We start from the raw sequence: 15,773 nt of genomic DNA, 5'->3' as shown, positions 1-15,773 counted from the left end.
GGCCCGTGAGCCATGGCCGCTGAGCCTGTGCGTCTAGAGCCCGTGCTCCACAAGTGGAGAGGCCACAACAGTGAGAGGCCCGCGTACCACAAAAACAAACAAACAAATCTGTGCTTCAAATAACATTATCAAGAAAGTGAAAGGACAAACCTCATAATAGGAGAAATATTTGAAAATCATAACTGATGAGGGTCTACTAAAGTACTCAGAATATATAGTCAGCCCTCTGTATCCATGGGTTCCACATCCGTGGACTCAACCAACTACAGATTGAAAATATCAGGAAAAAACTCCTGAAAGTCCCAGAAAGCAAAACTTGAATTCTCCATGTGCCAGCAACTATTTACATAGCATTTATACTGTATTTACAACTACTTACATAGCATTTATATTGTATTAGGTATTATAAGTAATCTGAGATAATTTGGAGGATATGTGTAGGTTATATGCAAATACTATGCCATATTATATAAGGGACTTGAGCATCCGTGGATTTTGGTATCTGCTGTGGGGGAGGGGGTGTTTCTTGGAATCAATCCCCCATGGATACTAAGGGATGACTGTATAAAGAACTCTTACAACTCAAAAATAAAAAGACATAACTGAATACAAAATGAGCAATGATTTGGATATTTATCCAAAAAGATAAATAAATGGACAATAGACATGTGAAAAAAAAATCTCAACATCATTAGTCATTGGGGAAATACAAATCAAAATCACAATGAGATAGCACTTCACATCCACTAGGATGGCTATAATTAAAAAGAAGGACAATGACAAATACTGGCAAGGATGTAGAGAAATTGAATGGTAGGAATACACTGCTGTTAGGCATTTAAATCTTCCAAACCCTTTGGAAAACATCATGGCAGCTCCTCAAAAAGTTAAATATAGTTATCATATAACCCAGCAATTCCACTCCTAGGTATACAACGAAGAGAACTGAAAACAAATGTTTACGCAAAACAAATGCTCATGGAAGCATTATCCATAATAGCCAAAAAGTAGAAACAACCCACACTGATGAATAGATAAGCAAAATGTGGTATTAATATATTCTGCAATGGATTATTATTTGGCCATGAGAAGAAATAAAGTATTGGTACAGGCTATAACACGGATGAACCTTGAAAACCTTATGCTTAGTGTACGAAGTCAGACATAAATATGGTATCATTCCACTTAGATGAACTGTCCAGAGTAGGGAAATCTACAGGGACAGGAAGTACATTAGTGGTTGCTAGGGGCTTGTCAGGGTGGAATGGGAGTGACTGCTAACAGATACAGGGTTTCATTTGAGGGTGATGGAATTAGTGATGACCATTGCATAATCTTGTGAATATATTATAAACCATTGAATTATACACATTAAAGTGCTGAATTTTATGATAAGTGAAATATATCTCAACAAGAAAACAACAGTTAGCAATACATTGAATATGGCTGGAGGCAGGCTGGGAATGGTGAGGATGTACATGATGAGCAAAGAGACAGAAAAAGTTGAAAAGTTTTCAACTTGGCCTAGGAATGGTCCAGAGGAGGAAGAATGGCAGGCTTGGAAGAAAGAATGAGTACTGTTATGGAAATGCTGAGAATCAGGTGCTGACGTGGCATTCAACTGGAGATACACAGTAGAAAATTTATAAGAAGGGCACAGAGCTCAGAAAACATGACATCTTGAGACAGCTAAGACAGACGAAATCACAAAACTGTCGAGAATATAGAGAAGAAAAACAAAAGCAAACACCTGGAGAGCTCCTACTCTTAGAAAAGATAGTAAGATTAAGTAGAGCCAGAGAAGGAGATCAAAAAAGAAATGGGCACAGGGACACAGAACAGAGACTTACAGAAGGCGGTGGTGATTAAACCACAGCAATTGCTGAGTGGAAGTGGAGGATAAGGACTAAGAGAAGACGTTTGGGTTTGGCATAGATGTCATAATTAATCATTTACTAATTGTTTCTCCACTTCGGTGAGCTGATGTTCTGCCTTTTAGCCATGATAAACACATTCTGGCTCACTATGTAAAGTATGGTCAGAGGGTTCTTCCCTTAGAATCAATCAGGAGGCATCAAGAGATATGGTTAATCAATCTACATCTCTCAGCAAAATCATTCAATAAAGGTTTATCCTCTACTCTGTACTTGGACACACCCAGTCTACTAAAATTTGCAGTGGGAATGTATTCCTGGGGCAGAACCCTAAAGTTATAGATCAAGATAATTTACTCTTATTCTGTCCTTATGGGGTCATATTCTCCTCTGTAATTAATTATGCACTTTCATTCTGCACCTCTCCTCTATTTTTTTAATGTGAACTAAATACTAATACTAAATAGAAGTCTAAAGTTCTTTCAAGTAATGTCAAACAAAGAATTTGACACTAACGTATTAGAGAAGAAAAAATATAAAGGGAAGATTCAGTCTTAAACTGTCAAGATACACTTCTAAGTACCTTTTGGAAATCATGAAGCCATGCTGGAGTTTCATGTCCTCTGTTATCTTAGATTTGATCTAATATTAATGTCCCATTCATAATAACTTAATGGTCCATGACAAAGACAATTTTACCATATTGTTTCAGAACGTATTATCTGGCACCAGTATCGATAATTATCACATGTGGCTATCCTAATTTGAAGGGCCAATCCAAGATGATGTTTAATTAAATCTAACTTCCCAATATGACTATAAACTCCTTTAAAGAATATATTTTCCCCACCTAAGCATTCTTTAAACTCTTCTGCATCCTCCATCCAAAACCAAAATGCAAGAGGCACATTACCTTGCATGTATTAACAGTAGATTCAAATAAATCTCTGGTGAACGATTAGTTGATGATCATTCCCCCCACGCTATCCACCCCTACTCTCAGAGCAGAGGGCAGAAACCAGACATTGAGAAAAAGTATCAATTATAATCATTTTAGTTTCTGTACAATCTATGCTGTGTAGAACATCTGGATAGACATCACAGAGCAAGGCAGTTAAAGATATCATATTTAACTCTCAAATGGAAATGATTACAAACTTTTTAAAATGAGATTTTCTAAAAGCAGTTAAACTGCAGTAGCCCACCAATCACATTTTTAAATTTATGTTTTCATACATGAAACTTCAAAACTTTACATTTTAAGTAGAGTCTCTTTGGCAGATTCCATGTGTTTCATGACAATGCTCTGAAAAGTCGACAGCTCTAATGCATCCTGGCAATTGTGAAATTCTTCTACATCAACTAAACGTAACTTTCTGCAAGAGATGAAAATGAACAGTGATTTAAGTATGAGGGGTTTTTTTTGGTTGGTTTTTTTTTGTTTTTTGTGCAGTACGCGGGCCTCTCACTGTTGTGGCCTCTCTCGTTGTGGAGCACAGGCTCCGGACGTGCAGGCTCAGCAGCCATGGCTCACGGGCCCAGCTGCTTCGCGGCATGTGGGATCTTCCCGGACCGGGGCATGAACCCGCGTCCCCTGCATCGGCAGGCAGACCTTCAACCACTGCGCCACCAGGGAAGCCCGAGGGTTTTTTTGGTTTTTATTTTTTAACATTTTGCTAACTGATCCCCTCTCAAAAAATTATATTCCTAGGTTTTATCACTAAAATTTGTGTTCCACAAAAATATTTAAGAACATATTTTAATTTAAAAAAATAATTAATATAATTAAATTCTGCAGAAACAATCTGATATTCTGAAACTGTGCTGTGCAGTAGAAGAAGGACGTAATAACTGAAATTTGATGGTTAGGTTAGACTGATTTTTGCTTTCAAACTGGAACAGTTAAAACAGGAAAAGAGGCAGGGCTCAAAACTTACAGGGTCCACTCCTTCTAATACAAAAATTCCACCCTTTCTGAAAAGAGAGCAACCCTGGATATTGGACAGCCATGAAGTGAGGGAGTTCGCACACCTAATTAAGACCCAGTGTATAAAAATCTTTTGAACCTGTCTGGTTTTGATTTTTCAGAAAACACGGTGCTTACTCCAGCCAAGAGTTTTCAATTCTGACTACAACACTATGATCTTTGTTATATACACGCTTTCGTCAGTTAAGAAGTTTCTCTGGCAGATTAAAGTGAAAGAACAATGCTACCTATTAGTACCATTGTATTAGTCACCTCAATTTAACTACAGATTTCTTTCCTGTTTGAGAAATTGCTATTTAATTTCCACATGATTAAATGATTTCTATGTTATCTGAAAGATAGGAAACACTATTAAAAACATCACCTTTCATTTTTACTTAAACACCAGTGTGAAATACTGGTTAGTAGACAAAACACGTTTCACATCTATTTATATTCTTTTCACAAGCAAAAGTCCATCTCTTAGGTTACCATGAGGTTAGTACATGACATCAGTGATACATTAGGCACAAAGTAGGTATAACCATCGCTGGAGAATCTTTGGTAATGCGTTATTCTGGGCAACTGAGCAGTATAAAGCAATGTTTTAAATAAAATACTTTTAAAATCTAGCATGACAGCACATACTAAACATAATCTGCTCTCTTTATGCTTCTTGGTCAACATTTTCAACATGACTTTATGTTTCAAAGCTGTAGCTATCAATCAGGGTACAGGTGCATGCTGTGTGAAGCAGCACTGAAGGAGTGCCGTTGCTAGGGCAGGAGCACCTAGAATTCACTTTGCCACTGAGCAACCAGACCAGTTTTCCCTGCACTTCCTCAGTGTTTGATTTAGAGACAATTCTAAGCACAGGCCACCCATCTTTCATGTTTTGAGATTGATAGGCCTTTATAGAAGTTTTACAGAACTTTCTCATGAAATCTCTGCTGATAACATCCCGTTTGGTCAATAGGCTGAATTGTTAAGAAGATGGGAAAAATACCACCAGACACTGGTCCTACTTTTTCAGGACGATTCCTACAATCATCTGGCAGTAGAACAACATTTTTAACCACTGGTAAAAGACTACAGAAGAGTCAGGAAAAAAGATCACTCAACCAAATAACAGCCCCAAATCACCCAGACTGTGAACCTCAGGCTCTCCTCTGAACTCTTCCTATCCCTTACCTGCTGCATGGAAGCGGACGTCAATTTTGGGAGACTCAGCTGTCAGTCATGGATCCCTCCCACCTGCCACTTGATGCTCATCACAGTCTGAAACCCACCTTGATCTTTGGATCCCTCACTGATTTCAGGCAGGGAGACTTCAACAGTCCTGGCCCAACACTCTGGACTCAACACCAAGTCAGTCTCTGATTTTGATCTCTGGTTCTCAAAGCTAATCTCACTTCTCAGGGGGCCCAAGTTGCCCCTTAAATCCCACTCCAAGCACCTACACTGCTCTCTTGCTCCATGAATTTAGAAACAACTTCTGCTCTTGCCAGTTCTCCTTCATTACATCCAAAGTAGCACACTCCAGGCAGTGCTCTGCACTCGCTTTCTTCACTCACTAATACATCCTGGACACCATTCCGTATTAGCACACTGATACTGTTCTCATTCATCTTTCTTAGCTGTGTAATAATATTCCATTGTGTGAATGTACTATCACTCATTGAACCAGTCCACTATCAATGGTTACTTCGTTGTTTCCAGGCTAATCCTCTTAACAAATGGCACAATAAAGAACCCTGAATCTCGATCACTTCCTATATTTTCATGTGTATCTCTAGACTAATTTCCCAGAAATGAGATTGCTGGATTCAAGTGCAAATGAATTTGTAATTTTGATAGATATGACTGGATTCCCTTCAAAAGGGTGCCCATTTCTCCAATCTTCACTAACAAAGCATGATGTCAATGTTTTGGAATTTTGTCAATTCCATAGGAAATATAATGATATCTCAGTGTAGTTTTTATTTCAATCTATTTGCATTTTTCTTATTATGAGTTAAGCATCTTTTTAATATGTTTGAGATGGATTAAGTTGTATCCTCTCTGAGTACTGTACAGTAAATGAATCCAGTGTTCTAGAAGTATTTTCTTGGACTCGCCTTGATCAAATCATGAATTTCAAAAGTTGTTCTTTATCTTCTTATTTTCTTAGACATCCTCCTATTTATACTGTAATATATATTCTATGATAATTTCTATACTCATATATACACTGTATATACATGTGTCCCTGACGTACACCATTTTTCAAGCAAAAATACCTGTGTGCTATGTAGGTTTTTGACTGCATTATAAATGCCATCTCTGACATTAAGTGGGTTCTGTAAGCATAAATACTGAATGACATGAATTTGCACATTTCCATCTAGAGAGCATCCCCATTCATAGAAGTGTCCTATTCAAGCATTTTAGAGTCATTCAGATAATTTTTTTGTATCACCATCCCCCAACCCACAGCCATACATAGAGATGTCCTGTACCTTCAAGACCTGCTGAGATTAAGGGTAAATGACTGTTAACCCAGAGTAAGGATGCCCTGTGTGTTCAATGCTGGCTTCTCCTCAGGGGGGCAGCACTTGGGTCTGTCCATCCCACTCTTAATATTCACACAGAGAGTAAAAACAACTTACGCCGGCAAAGGCAACATAGGAGTTGGTGTGGCTCTCTTCCCACCCACTGACAGCAAAGCTTCTTTCTCATTTGTCTTTACCCTGGAAGCTCTGAGGTTTGCTTCAACTGCTGCAACTAACACCTCTGCCACCACATCCCTGGACACTAATTTTGGACATATCTACTAGTTACTGTTTTCTTATCTCAGCTTTGTTACCTTTTCTTCTTCTCCTTCCTCCTTTCATTTTCTTGTCTCTTGCCTCCTGACATTGTACAACAGACAAAGTCTAGCCCTTTATGAACAATATTAGGCAATGGTGCTCATCCTCCAGCATCCAGCCCAGTGTGTTCTAGCAGTTCCATGCATGAATGGATATTAAAAAAATAAAATAAACACTATGGTGGTGTTTTGAAAATGAAATGTACTACTGCATGTAAACATTCTTTGTGAAAGTGATATACTGTATTGTATGATCTCATCACTGCAGACAAAATTAGATCATAGGCCTTGTCAGGGAGAGAGATTTGAGTCTCAATACCCAAAAGAAACAAAATGAGGAAAGCATGGGGCAGGGAGATGGCCTCTTCCTATAAGACAAATTCAAGAAGACAAAGAAATCCACATTATACAATGGAAAGTTGAAAGGATGTGCTTTCTAGGAGTAAACGGTCTCACTGACAAAAGCCAGTTTTATGCTATGTATGTATATACACGTATGTGGATATACATATATATTCGGCTACATGAGCACAAAGAAAAATATGGGAAGATGCCCCACTAATGGTTATCATGTCTTTGGCTGGGTTGGTAGAAAGAAGGGCACGTATAAGGAAAAGAAAGGCCAGGCTGGTGGGAGTCAGGCAAAGTAAAGAAAAAAGGGCTGCACTTAGAAAGTGTATATGATCACACTGTGTAATCATATTAATTACATATGTATCTGTGTAAAGAAATTACATTAAAATTTGTTTAAAAAAGGAAGGAAGGGAGAGAGGGATGGAGTGAGGGAGGGGAGGGGCCTTAGACACCACAAACCCACACTCATCTCACAGGTGGGAACTGGAGAGCCTCTGATGGGAGGGTGGCAGAGCTGGGGCGATTCTGGATGGCTTGGCTTCCTGGAGCACGACTGGGAGCAGGGTTAGGGTTAGGTGCTCCTGGGCACTAAAGATTCCAACTTCGGAAGGAGCTCAGAGAAGTTGGTCGGTGAGGCCCTCCTAGTGTATGTGCAGGGGTGCTTTCCAGAACAGAGACAACAGCTGTGCTTCTGTAGCACCCAAAGCTCTTAGCTTTCCCTTTGCTGGTCTGCAGGAAGCGAGAAAATGTGCTCATTATTGTGTCCTCAGGACAATACCTGCAATTAAGAACCAGGAGACCCCGGAGAACAGATTGCATGTAAACTGGGGCTTTGGATGGGAGCGTGAGAAAAGGCTCATGGGACCACCTTGGAGGCCAGGCTACCATGTCCTCTATCACGAGACAGAGACCTATTCAGGTTTTGAGAGGGCTTCTTTAAGAAAAATGATATAAATCTGTATTACTTCTGCATATTTTAGAAACAGGTTATGTCCACGTGTGCCTATTGCTAGGATGCCCCCTCAGCACCTTGGAAGGGGCAGCACAAGGGAGGGAATATGAAGCTGGAGCTTCTCAACTGTGAGGTAAACTGTCCTCAGCCCTAGGGCCAAGGTCTGTAACTCCACAGCGCCCACCAGCCTTCACATCCAGCTCTGCGCCTTTCGCACCATGACGATGCCCACAAGGAGATGCAGGATCCCCAACAGTCGCCCAGAAACTTCACCTCATGCTAATCACATGGGCAGTATTACCTCGGTTTCTAAACAATATAGATGACTGTAGCAGCTAATGTTCTGTGGGATTTAAAATGAGGCATGGCGGGGCTTCCGTGGTGGCGCAGTGGTTGAGAGTCCGCCTGCCGATGCAGGGTACGCGGGTTCGTGCCCCGATCCCGGAGGATCCCACATGCCGCGGAGCGGCTGGGCCCGCGAGCCATGGCCGCGGAGCCTGTGTGTCCGGAGCCTGTGCTCCGCAACGGGAGAGGCCACAGCAGTGAGAGGCCCGCGTACAGCAAAAAAAAAAAAAAAAAAAATTGAGGCATGGTGATTCAGCCCCTTAGCTGTGATTACCCCTTAAAGTATATATGGTAACCTGGCGGGGGTGGGGAAGGGAGAACTGGATAAGACATAATGGCGATGATCACTTTTACCCTATACACTTCTATGTTATTTAAAACCATGCTTACTTAGGTTATATTTGTAATTATTTTTAAAATTTATAGTTAAAATAGTAAAAGAAATCATTAAGATGTAATAACTTTCATCTCTCTTAAACAAAACAAACAACAACAAAAAAACCTCAGTAAGGCCAGAAATACTTACTTAAAAGTACTGTGCCACAAATCTTGCACTGCCAACATTGTAGGGTTCATTGTGTTCAAGTGACCCCTAATATAACTGCTTGCAGCTAAAAAAGATTTCCTCCAAGGTTTTGGAAGAATTTCCATTCTGAAAGCAAAGAGAAAATAGTCATCTTCTTTAAAAATCAGAAAGTCTTATAAAAGTCAAAGTACTTTTTGAGTAATAATTTAATTTGAGTAATAATTTTTTGAGTTTAATTTGAATTAAAAATAAGATTTATCCCTCATGGTAATAACAAGACATGTAATTATGTTTTAAAGTATATAAAAATCATACTCTTTGTGGTTTACTATAATTTTTAACTAGTGCAGATAAAATTAGATTTGAATTTTTATCACATAAGGCAATTGTTTTTCTCTAAATGCTTGATGTGATGGAGTCCACAAATAACTAATAGTGATCAAACAGGAAGAGTAGCCAGCTACGTTTTATATATATCTTAAAAGATTTTTTTTTAGGAAACATTTAAACATTTTATGTCCCTATTGTTTTTAAAACATTTTAAGAATATACTCCAGCTTGGAAATCTTCTCGAACTTCACCTCTGACTGTGTAAAGGTCACTTACAAAATCATAAACACTAACATTCTATTTAAAGATATTTATTCTGTAACTCCTCCGAATTGATTAGTCATCTTTTATATACTAAAGATGTGCCATCTTCATCTTTCAGAGTATATTTAAACATTTACATTTTATGCCAGTAAATTTTTTTTATTCTCATTGATTTTAAACACTTAGTCTTCTTTTAATATATAGTAAAGTTAATTCAGTTTTTCATTTGTGGTCATATCACCTTTACAATTACAAAGGATAGTTTTTGTCTATCCCTGGGAGAAAAGCTGTTCTCCATAGAAAATACATTGACTTTTTTTTAGTTGTTAAGAGAAACAATTTGGGGCACTTTTAAATGATACAAAAGAAACAAAATAAAACTGAAGTGGTTACTTAATCATATAAGTTCTATTCTTCAAACTATTTAAGTGATGTATTCCTAAATGTTATTTTAGGGAAAATATATAGCAAGTGGATTTTCCCATATGTGTTCTATATTTTAATCCATGTAATATATTCTGTGTTTGCATATTTTCTGCAACATTCCCACTGCGTTTTGGGTCATTCAAATTGCCATCAAGCTTTCATGTCCCTATTACATCTAAAGCCTGTGCTTGGAGCTGTGGAGATAAAAGATCTGTATCAAGGTCTTTCACCAGAGCACTTATGTTTTAACCACGTAGGCATCCGTCTGTCAGTGTGTGTTTGCCTACCCATCTATCCATCAATTTGTAAACATAACATGTTAGGGCTTAAATACATAAACATAGATAGTATGATCAGTTGTATATATGAAGTACACAAATTATGAACATATATTTGAGAAAATATAACCAGTGTATAAATATATCCACATACAGAGAAATGATTGCAAAATATCAATATTCTTAGTGAAACTTGATTGCTTACTCAGCACGATGGGGTGGAAGTTCTTCTACCTTACTGTCATCTTCCTTTTCTCTAGGATCTTTTAAAACAAAATCAACTAAAAGAAAATTGAAAAGTTCTGATCAACAACCTTACAGTAATTATAGTATTTCCCAAGCAATTGCAAAACTAATTCCTTTAAAATCATTTACATTAAGTCTTTTGTAAATAATGAGCAATTTGTGCATTTATAAACACAAGAAAATTTTTATGAGAAAATCTATGATGTCTGTGTCTTTGAGAATATATATACCCTTTCTTAACAATGTTCCTGTTCTTTCATTCGAAAGTCATTGCTCTTAATATAATTGATACATTTTCCTTTTTAGCTCTTCCACCAAAAGCGTTCTTGTTGAATTGAAGGTCAACAATACAGAGTAGCAGTAGTTTCCCTTCACTGAGGAAAGATACATATTGCTTTGCTATTCTCTTTTAAACTGCTTAAGAGCATAGAACTACCTTGTTATGAAATCAGTGAAGTGAGCTACTTCTGCCTCTGCCGTCTTTAATTCAGTTCATTCCAACTTTCTTGCTTTTCTTTGAAGATGCTCTTTCTAAAATGCAAATATGTTTTTATCCCTCTGCCTAAAATCTTTCAGTGACTCTCCTTTACCTTCAAATGCTTAAAGCAAGTAAGGCCCTTAGTGTTCTATCCCCTTCCCAAAATGCACCCTCTTCTTTGGCCATCAGAGCCACTTGCAAGGTCGGAAGAGCCTTTCGCTCGTCTGCCATCATTCCCACCATATCCTAGGCCATGCGTGTTCCCTAGGATGTATATGTTCATCCTTCACAACTCAGTTCAGGTGCCACAGAGTCCTTCCTAACAAGTCAGGCATGACCTCTTCTCCCTTGGACCATGTTCTCGATTTCTCTCCTCATTGTACTTGCTACTTTGCTTTATAATTTAGTGATTTGTCCATGGCCCTCATTACACTATAAACTCTTTGGGGGCAAGGATATGGCTCTTTACATTATCAAAACACTCAATAGGAGTCTTCAATGCAGTGAATGCCCTCCTCCCTGAAGGGTCCCACAACCATTTCAAAGCAGTATGATTTCTCCAACTTTGACATAGCATCAATTATACCAGGCTTACTATCACAACCAATCGGAGAACCTTTTTTTAAAGCAGAGATTTGAAAGACTGCCTCCAGAGATTTTAATTCAGATGGGTCTGGAAATGAGTACTTTTTAAATGGCTCTGATAATGTCATTCTTAGAGTCTATTGGTCTATACCACAAGTCAGCAAACTTTCACGTAAAGGGCCAGACTGCAAGTATTTTCAACTCTGTGAGCAACAAGGTCTCTATCACAACTACTCAACAATCTCTTATGGTGCAAAAGCAGCTATAGAGAATATGCAAATGAATGTGTGTGTCTGTGTTTAATAAAACTTTACTCATAAAAACAGGCAGTGGGCCAGATTGGGCCTATGAGCTATTGCCAACCCCTGGTCCATAGCAGTAGTTTTGTAATTAATCACACTCTAGTTTATGATATCAGTAATATTAATTAATTAACATTTTAAAATTTGTTTCAGTTATGTCTTTTGTTGAGGGGATATATCCCTACAAATAGAAAGGTGGTTTTAAAAAATTTTTGCTATATTTTATTAATGAAATTTGCCTGAGATCTTAAGCAATGTAACCACAATACAAGAAACCGCCTAATAAATATAATAGTTTCAAGGATAGGTGTTAACTTTAAGTTTTTTTAAATTTATCTTTAATAAGACACATTCAAATTAGAAAGAGAAATACTGATTTACCTATGGATTTTTTTACACTAAGAAGATAATCTTCTCTCATTTCATCAGATAATGCATGTATGCTGTTAGTGAGGACTTTCAGATGTTGGGGGACTAAATTCAATACATGCTCCAGCCAAGAATCTTTCATTGGGGCTACGTGGTCTGTATCAATTCCATGGTGGATATAATAATAATATCTCTACAGAAAAGATAATGAGAAATGGAGATGGGTTTAATACTATAATAAAAGAAGTACTTATCAAAAATAAAACCACTGAGCAAAATTAAAGTTTTAGTAGAACGAAGTATTTACAAATCATAAAAAATTATTTTTTGCAATTCATATTGGCATTATTTGAGCTCTCCTAAATTAAAAACTTTTATTTCATGAAAATTAAAACTCTTACCTTAATTCATAACTACACTCTAAAACTTGAAGTTACATTACTAGATATATGATGTACTAAACAGAACTAATATATGTGGAGGTAGAATTTAGTGTTCTATAAATGTGTGAAAATTTAGTATGTTAGTTTTTGTCCTTGTGTTATTGATAATCAGAAGATCTTAAAAGCTGTAAGTGAATCAGTATCCCTATCCATTAATCTCAGAAATATTATCCAACAGGATATACAAAATTTCCAATTGGCCTGTTAATATTTCATGCCATAATTTTACAGCTATTGTTAAATGTGTACACAAAAAATTCATTTTAAGACATTATAGTATTTCTCTAACAATGGACATTTAACGTCAATGTATTTTCCCAAGTTTTTACACGTCACTTATCAGAAAAAAGTTTAAACATCAAAAAATACTTTCAAATTAGTAATGTTAAAGTCTTCGATATTTGCTTTTAAAAAATTCTATATTTGAAATCATTGAAGAATTACTTTTTTCTAAAGTAAGTTAATATGCTTTGTGAAGTGTACATTATGTAATTAAAATAATTTCTCATAGAATAAAGACATGTAAAAGCTATACATGACTGAGGCTAGCTTTAACATAGGGAGCAGGGAGACTTGAGAGTCTCTGACTGTGGTCTTAGGAAACGAGGGGAAGAATGATTTCCTCTGTTAATTCAATAGAGCAATTTTATGGAACTTCATCTTTATTCCTACATCCATGTATTTGCACAGGAAGGAGCACAGAATAAACTCAAAGGCTCAAAGGCACCTTCAAGTGCTTCCTTTACTTTCAGTTCTACTGACAAAAGAAATAGCTTGTTACCAAGATGTCTTTCTCTATTGCAGAAGTGGTTAGTTTTGGCAATGTGCTTTCATCCAGAGTAGCTGAGTCTAAGACAGCATCTTGTTGCCTAAGAAAATGATAAACACACTATTCAAATGTATATAAATGGCAGTTAGAACATAAATCAATAGATTTATCTGTCATACTGTCCTCTATAAAATAAGAAAAAAAGGCATTGTGGAACATTTTTAAAATAGTAAACATATTTATTTGGTACCGTATTCCTCCCAGAATACCTTCTCTTTATTCAGAGAGACAGTTTTATTGGAAGTGATTTGAAAGATCTAATTCAGAGGCCACATCCTTTTTGTTAGGCTTTATTCATTCTTGCTCATTTCTCCAAAATTATCTCTCTTCTCTGAACTTTTATAGGAATGTTCTTGCATTATTCCTAAAACATGTATGGTTATTTATAAATATGATGTTTAGAAGAGCACTGATGGAAAAGACTCTAAATGTAGTTTTGTTAAAGACACAGATATATTCTTCAAAAGACCATTTCTCAGATTTCTAGGAACACATATTAGAAGTTAGCAACAAGTGACATACAAGCTCATATGCTCCTATGTTTTTGTTATTGGCTAACTGTTCATATAATACTATAATGTTTCTAGGTATAATTTAATTCAAAACCTATATCAGATATGAGCCACATTTTGTGACTCCCTCTGGGGTTCCAATGTGTGAAAAATTCACATTTTCAGGAAAATAAGTTGTTCTGCGATAACTTTAACCTCTTTATCATTGAATATATCATGCTCCAGGTCCCAACTTCATCGAGGATGGACACAGGTTAGTGATGCTGTGTAATAAAATACTTCTTCCCACTAACTGTCCAGTGAGTGGAGACTGGACGTTTATTGAATATCTGTGTGAGATATCACACCAAAGTAGGTACCCAGAATGGATCTTCTGACTTAGTTTTTTGCAAATCTAGGAATCCACTATCTTGTGAACTTTAGACTTATTTTTTTTCAACTAAATGGACCAGAGAAGAGAGGCAAGGCAATGTCTCAGGAATGTCTCAGGTAATATCTCAGTTTAATTCAGTACATGGTAGGTGCTCAATAAACATTTATCAACTGAGGAATAAGCGTATGAGAGGAGTGGTGGAAGATCTTCAGGGTATTCTGTGGCTGGAAAGAGAAGGGTTATTTTAACTGCGAAAGTAATCATCTCATTATTTTGGTGTTTGTATAGTAAAAAGGTACTAATGACAGCAACGTACTTCAGGAATCAGGATATCTGGGTTCAGATTCTGCCACTATAAAGTATATGACCTTAATAAATGGATTGTTGTTTTTTTTTTTGTTTTTTTAAGGGCAGAAATGCTTATCCTATCTACTTTGCTGAATCCTGACACTCAAACTTCACCCTCTGTGTGAGTAATGTGGACCTAGAAGGATGCAGCAAGGTCAGGAGAGGTGAAGAGGAAGGAGGTTAGGGGCTATAGGAAAGGCTGCAGAAGTTCTTGCAGTCAGAATGAAGATCCTTTCAGCTCTAAAACTCTATAATTCTATCGTTCTGTGGCTGCAGGCAAAGATTCTGCTACTAGGAACAATAATAGAAGCTCTCTCTAATCCTCACACCTACTGTTACAAGAGACAATGACATAATTATCCCCACTGCACAGGTGAAGAAACAATGCCAGAGAGATTAAATAACCTCCCCTTCATCACACTGTTAATTAAATACAAAAACAAGGATCTGCCCATCCACACGTGCTTCTAAACTGCCATGCTCTTCCCATCAAAGCAACATTCCATTCAGAAATCAATCGATCAATACTGAAGACACTTTACCTGTTAAAAAGAAGATATGACGTACTTTATTTCTCAAAACTGAAAGAACTATATTGATATTTTTTCTCTTTATCAATAGAGATTTTTGGTTCAAGATGGTGACATAAACATCCTTTTTTTCAAGTTTTCCTATGAAAATGGTAATAATTTTAACCCAGGATTGTAAAGCAACTAGAGGGTCATCAGCTGAGTAGATACTTCAACAAATTTTTGGAACATGAAAAGAAGATAAAGAACAGATGAAACAACTGAGAACACCCCAGACCGTAACTCATGCAGGAAGGAAACCAATCTGCCTAGGAGACCCCTAGAAAAGGCTCTCGTCTTGCAATCAACAGGTACCAAGGGAGAAAATGTATAGGAAGGCTGACAGCAAGGAAATTATCTGAGCAACTTTATGCCAGCAAATTAGACAACTCAGGGGACTTCCCTGGTGGTACAGTGGTTAAGAATCCACCTGCCAATGCAGGGGACACAGTTTAGAGCGCTGGTCCGGGAAGATCCCACATGCCTCAGAGCAGCTAAGCCCGTGCGCCACAACTACTGAGCCTGCGCTCCAGAGCCCACGAGCCACAACTACTGA

The 15,773-nt window shown here is 37.4% G+C and overlaps 1 protein-coding gene across 1 annotated transcript in view; it reads right to left on the bottom strand.

Annotated features, from left to right (window-relative positions):
• The window catches only part of DNAH7 (dynein axonemal heavy chain 7), a 243,777-nt gene that overhangs the window by 199,736 nt on the left and 28,268 nt on the right, over nt 1-15,773 (bottom strand). Inside the window, exons 5-9 of the mRNA XM_060105782.1 lie at nt 13,368-13,455; nt 12,156-12,336; nt 10,369-10,444; nt 8,866-8,991; nt 3,131-3,250 (exon numbers count right to left, since the gene is read on the bottom strand). Coding sequence (XP_059961765.1) covers nt 3,131-3,250; nt 8,866-8,991; nt 10,369-10,444; nt 12,156-12,336; nt 13,368-13,455 — 591 coding nt within the window. The remainder of the gene's footprint in view (nt 1-3,130; nt 3,251-8,865; nt 8,992-10,368; nt 10,445-12,155; nt 12,337-13,367; nt 13,456-15,773) is intronic.

The sequence above is a fragment of the Mesoplodon densirostris genome, chromosome 8 (genome assembly GCF_025265405.1).
Source record: "Mesoplodon densirostris isolate mMesDen1 chromosome 8, mMesDen1 primary haplotype, whole genome shotgun sequence".
In the NCBI taxonomy this organism is placed as follows: Eukaryota; Metazoa; Chordata; class Mammalia; order Artiodactyla; family Ziphiidae; genus Mesoplodon; species Mesoplodon densirostris.
This window is presented reverse-complemented; position numbering and strand designations above follow the sequence as displayed.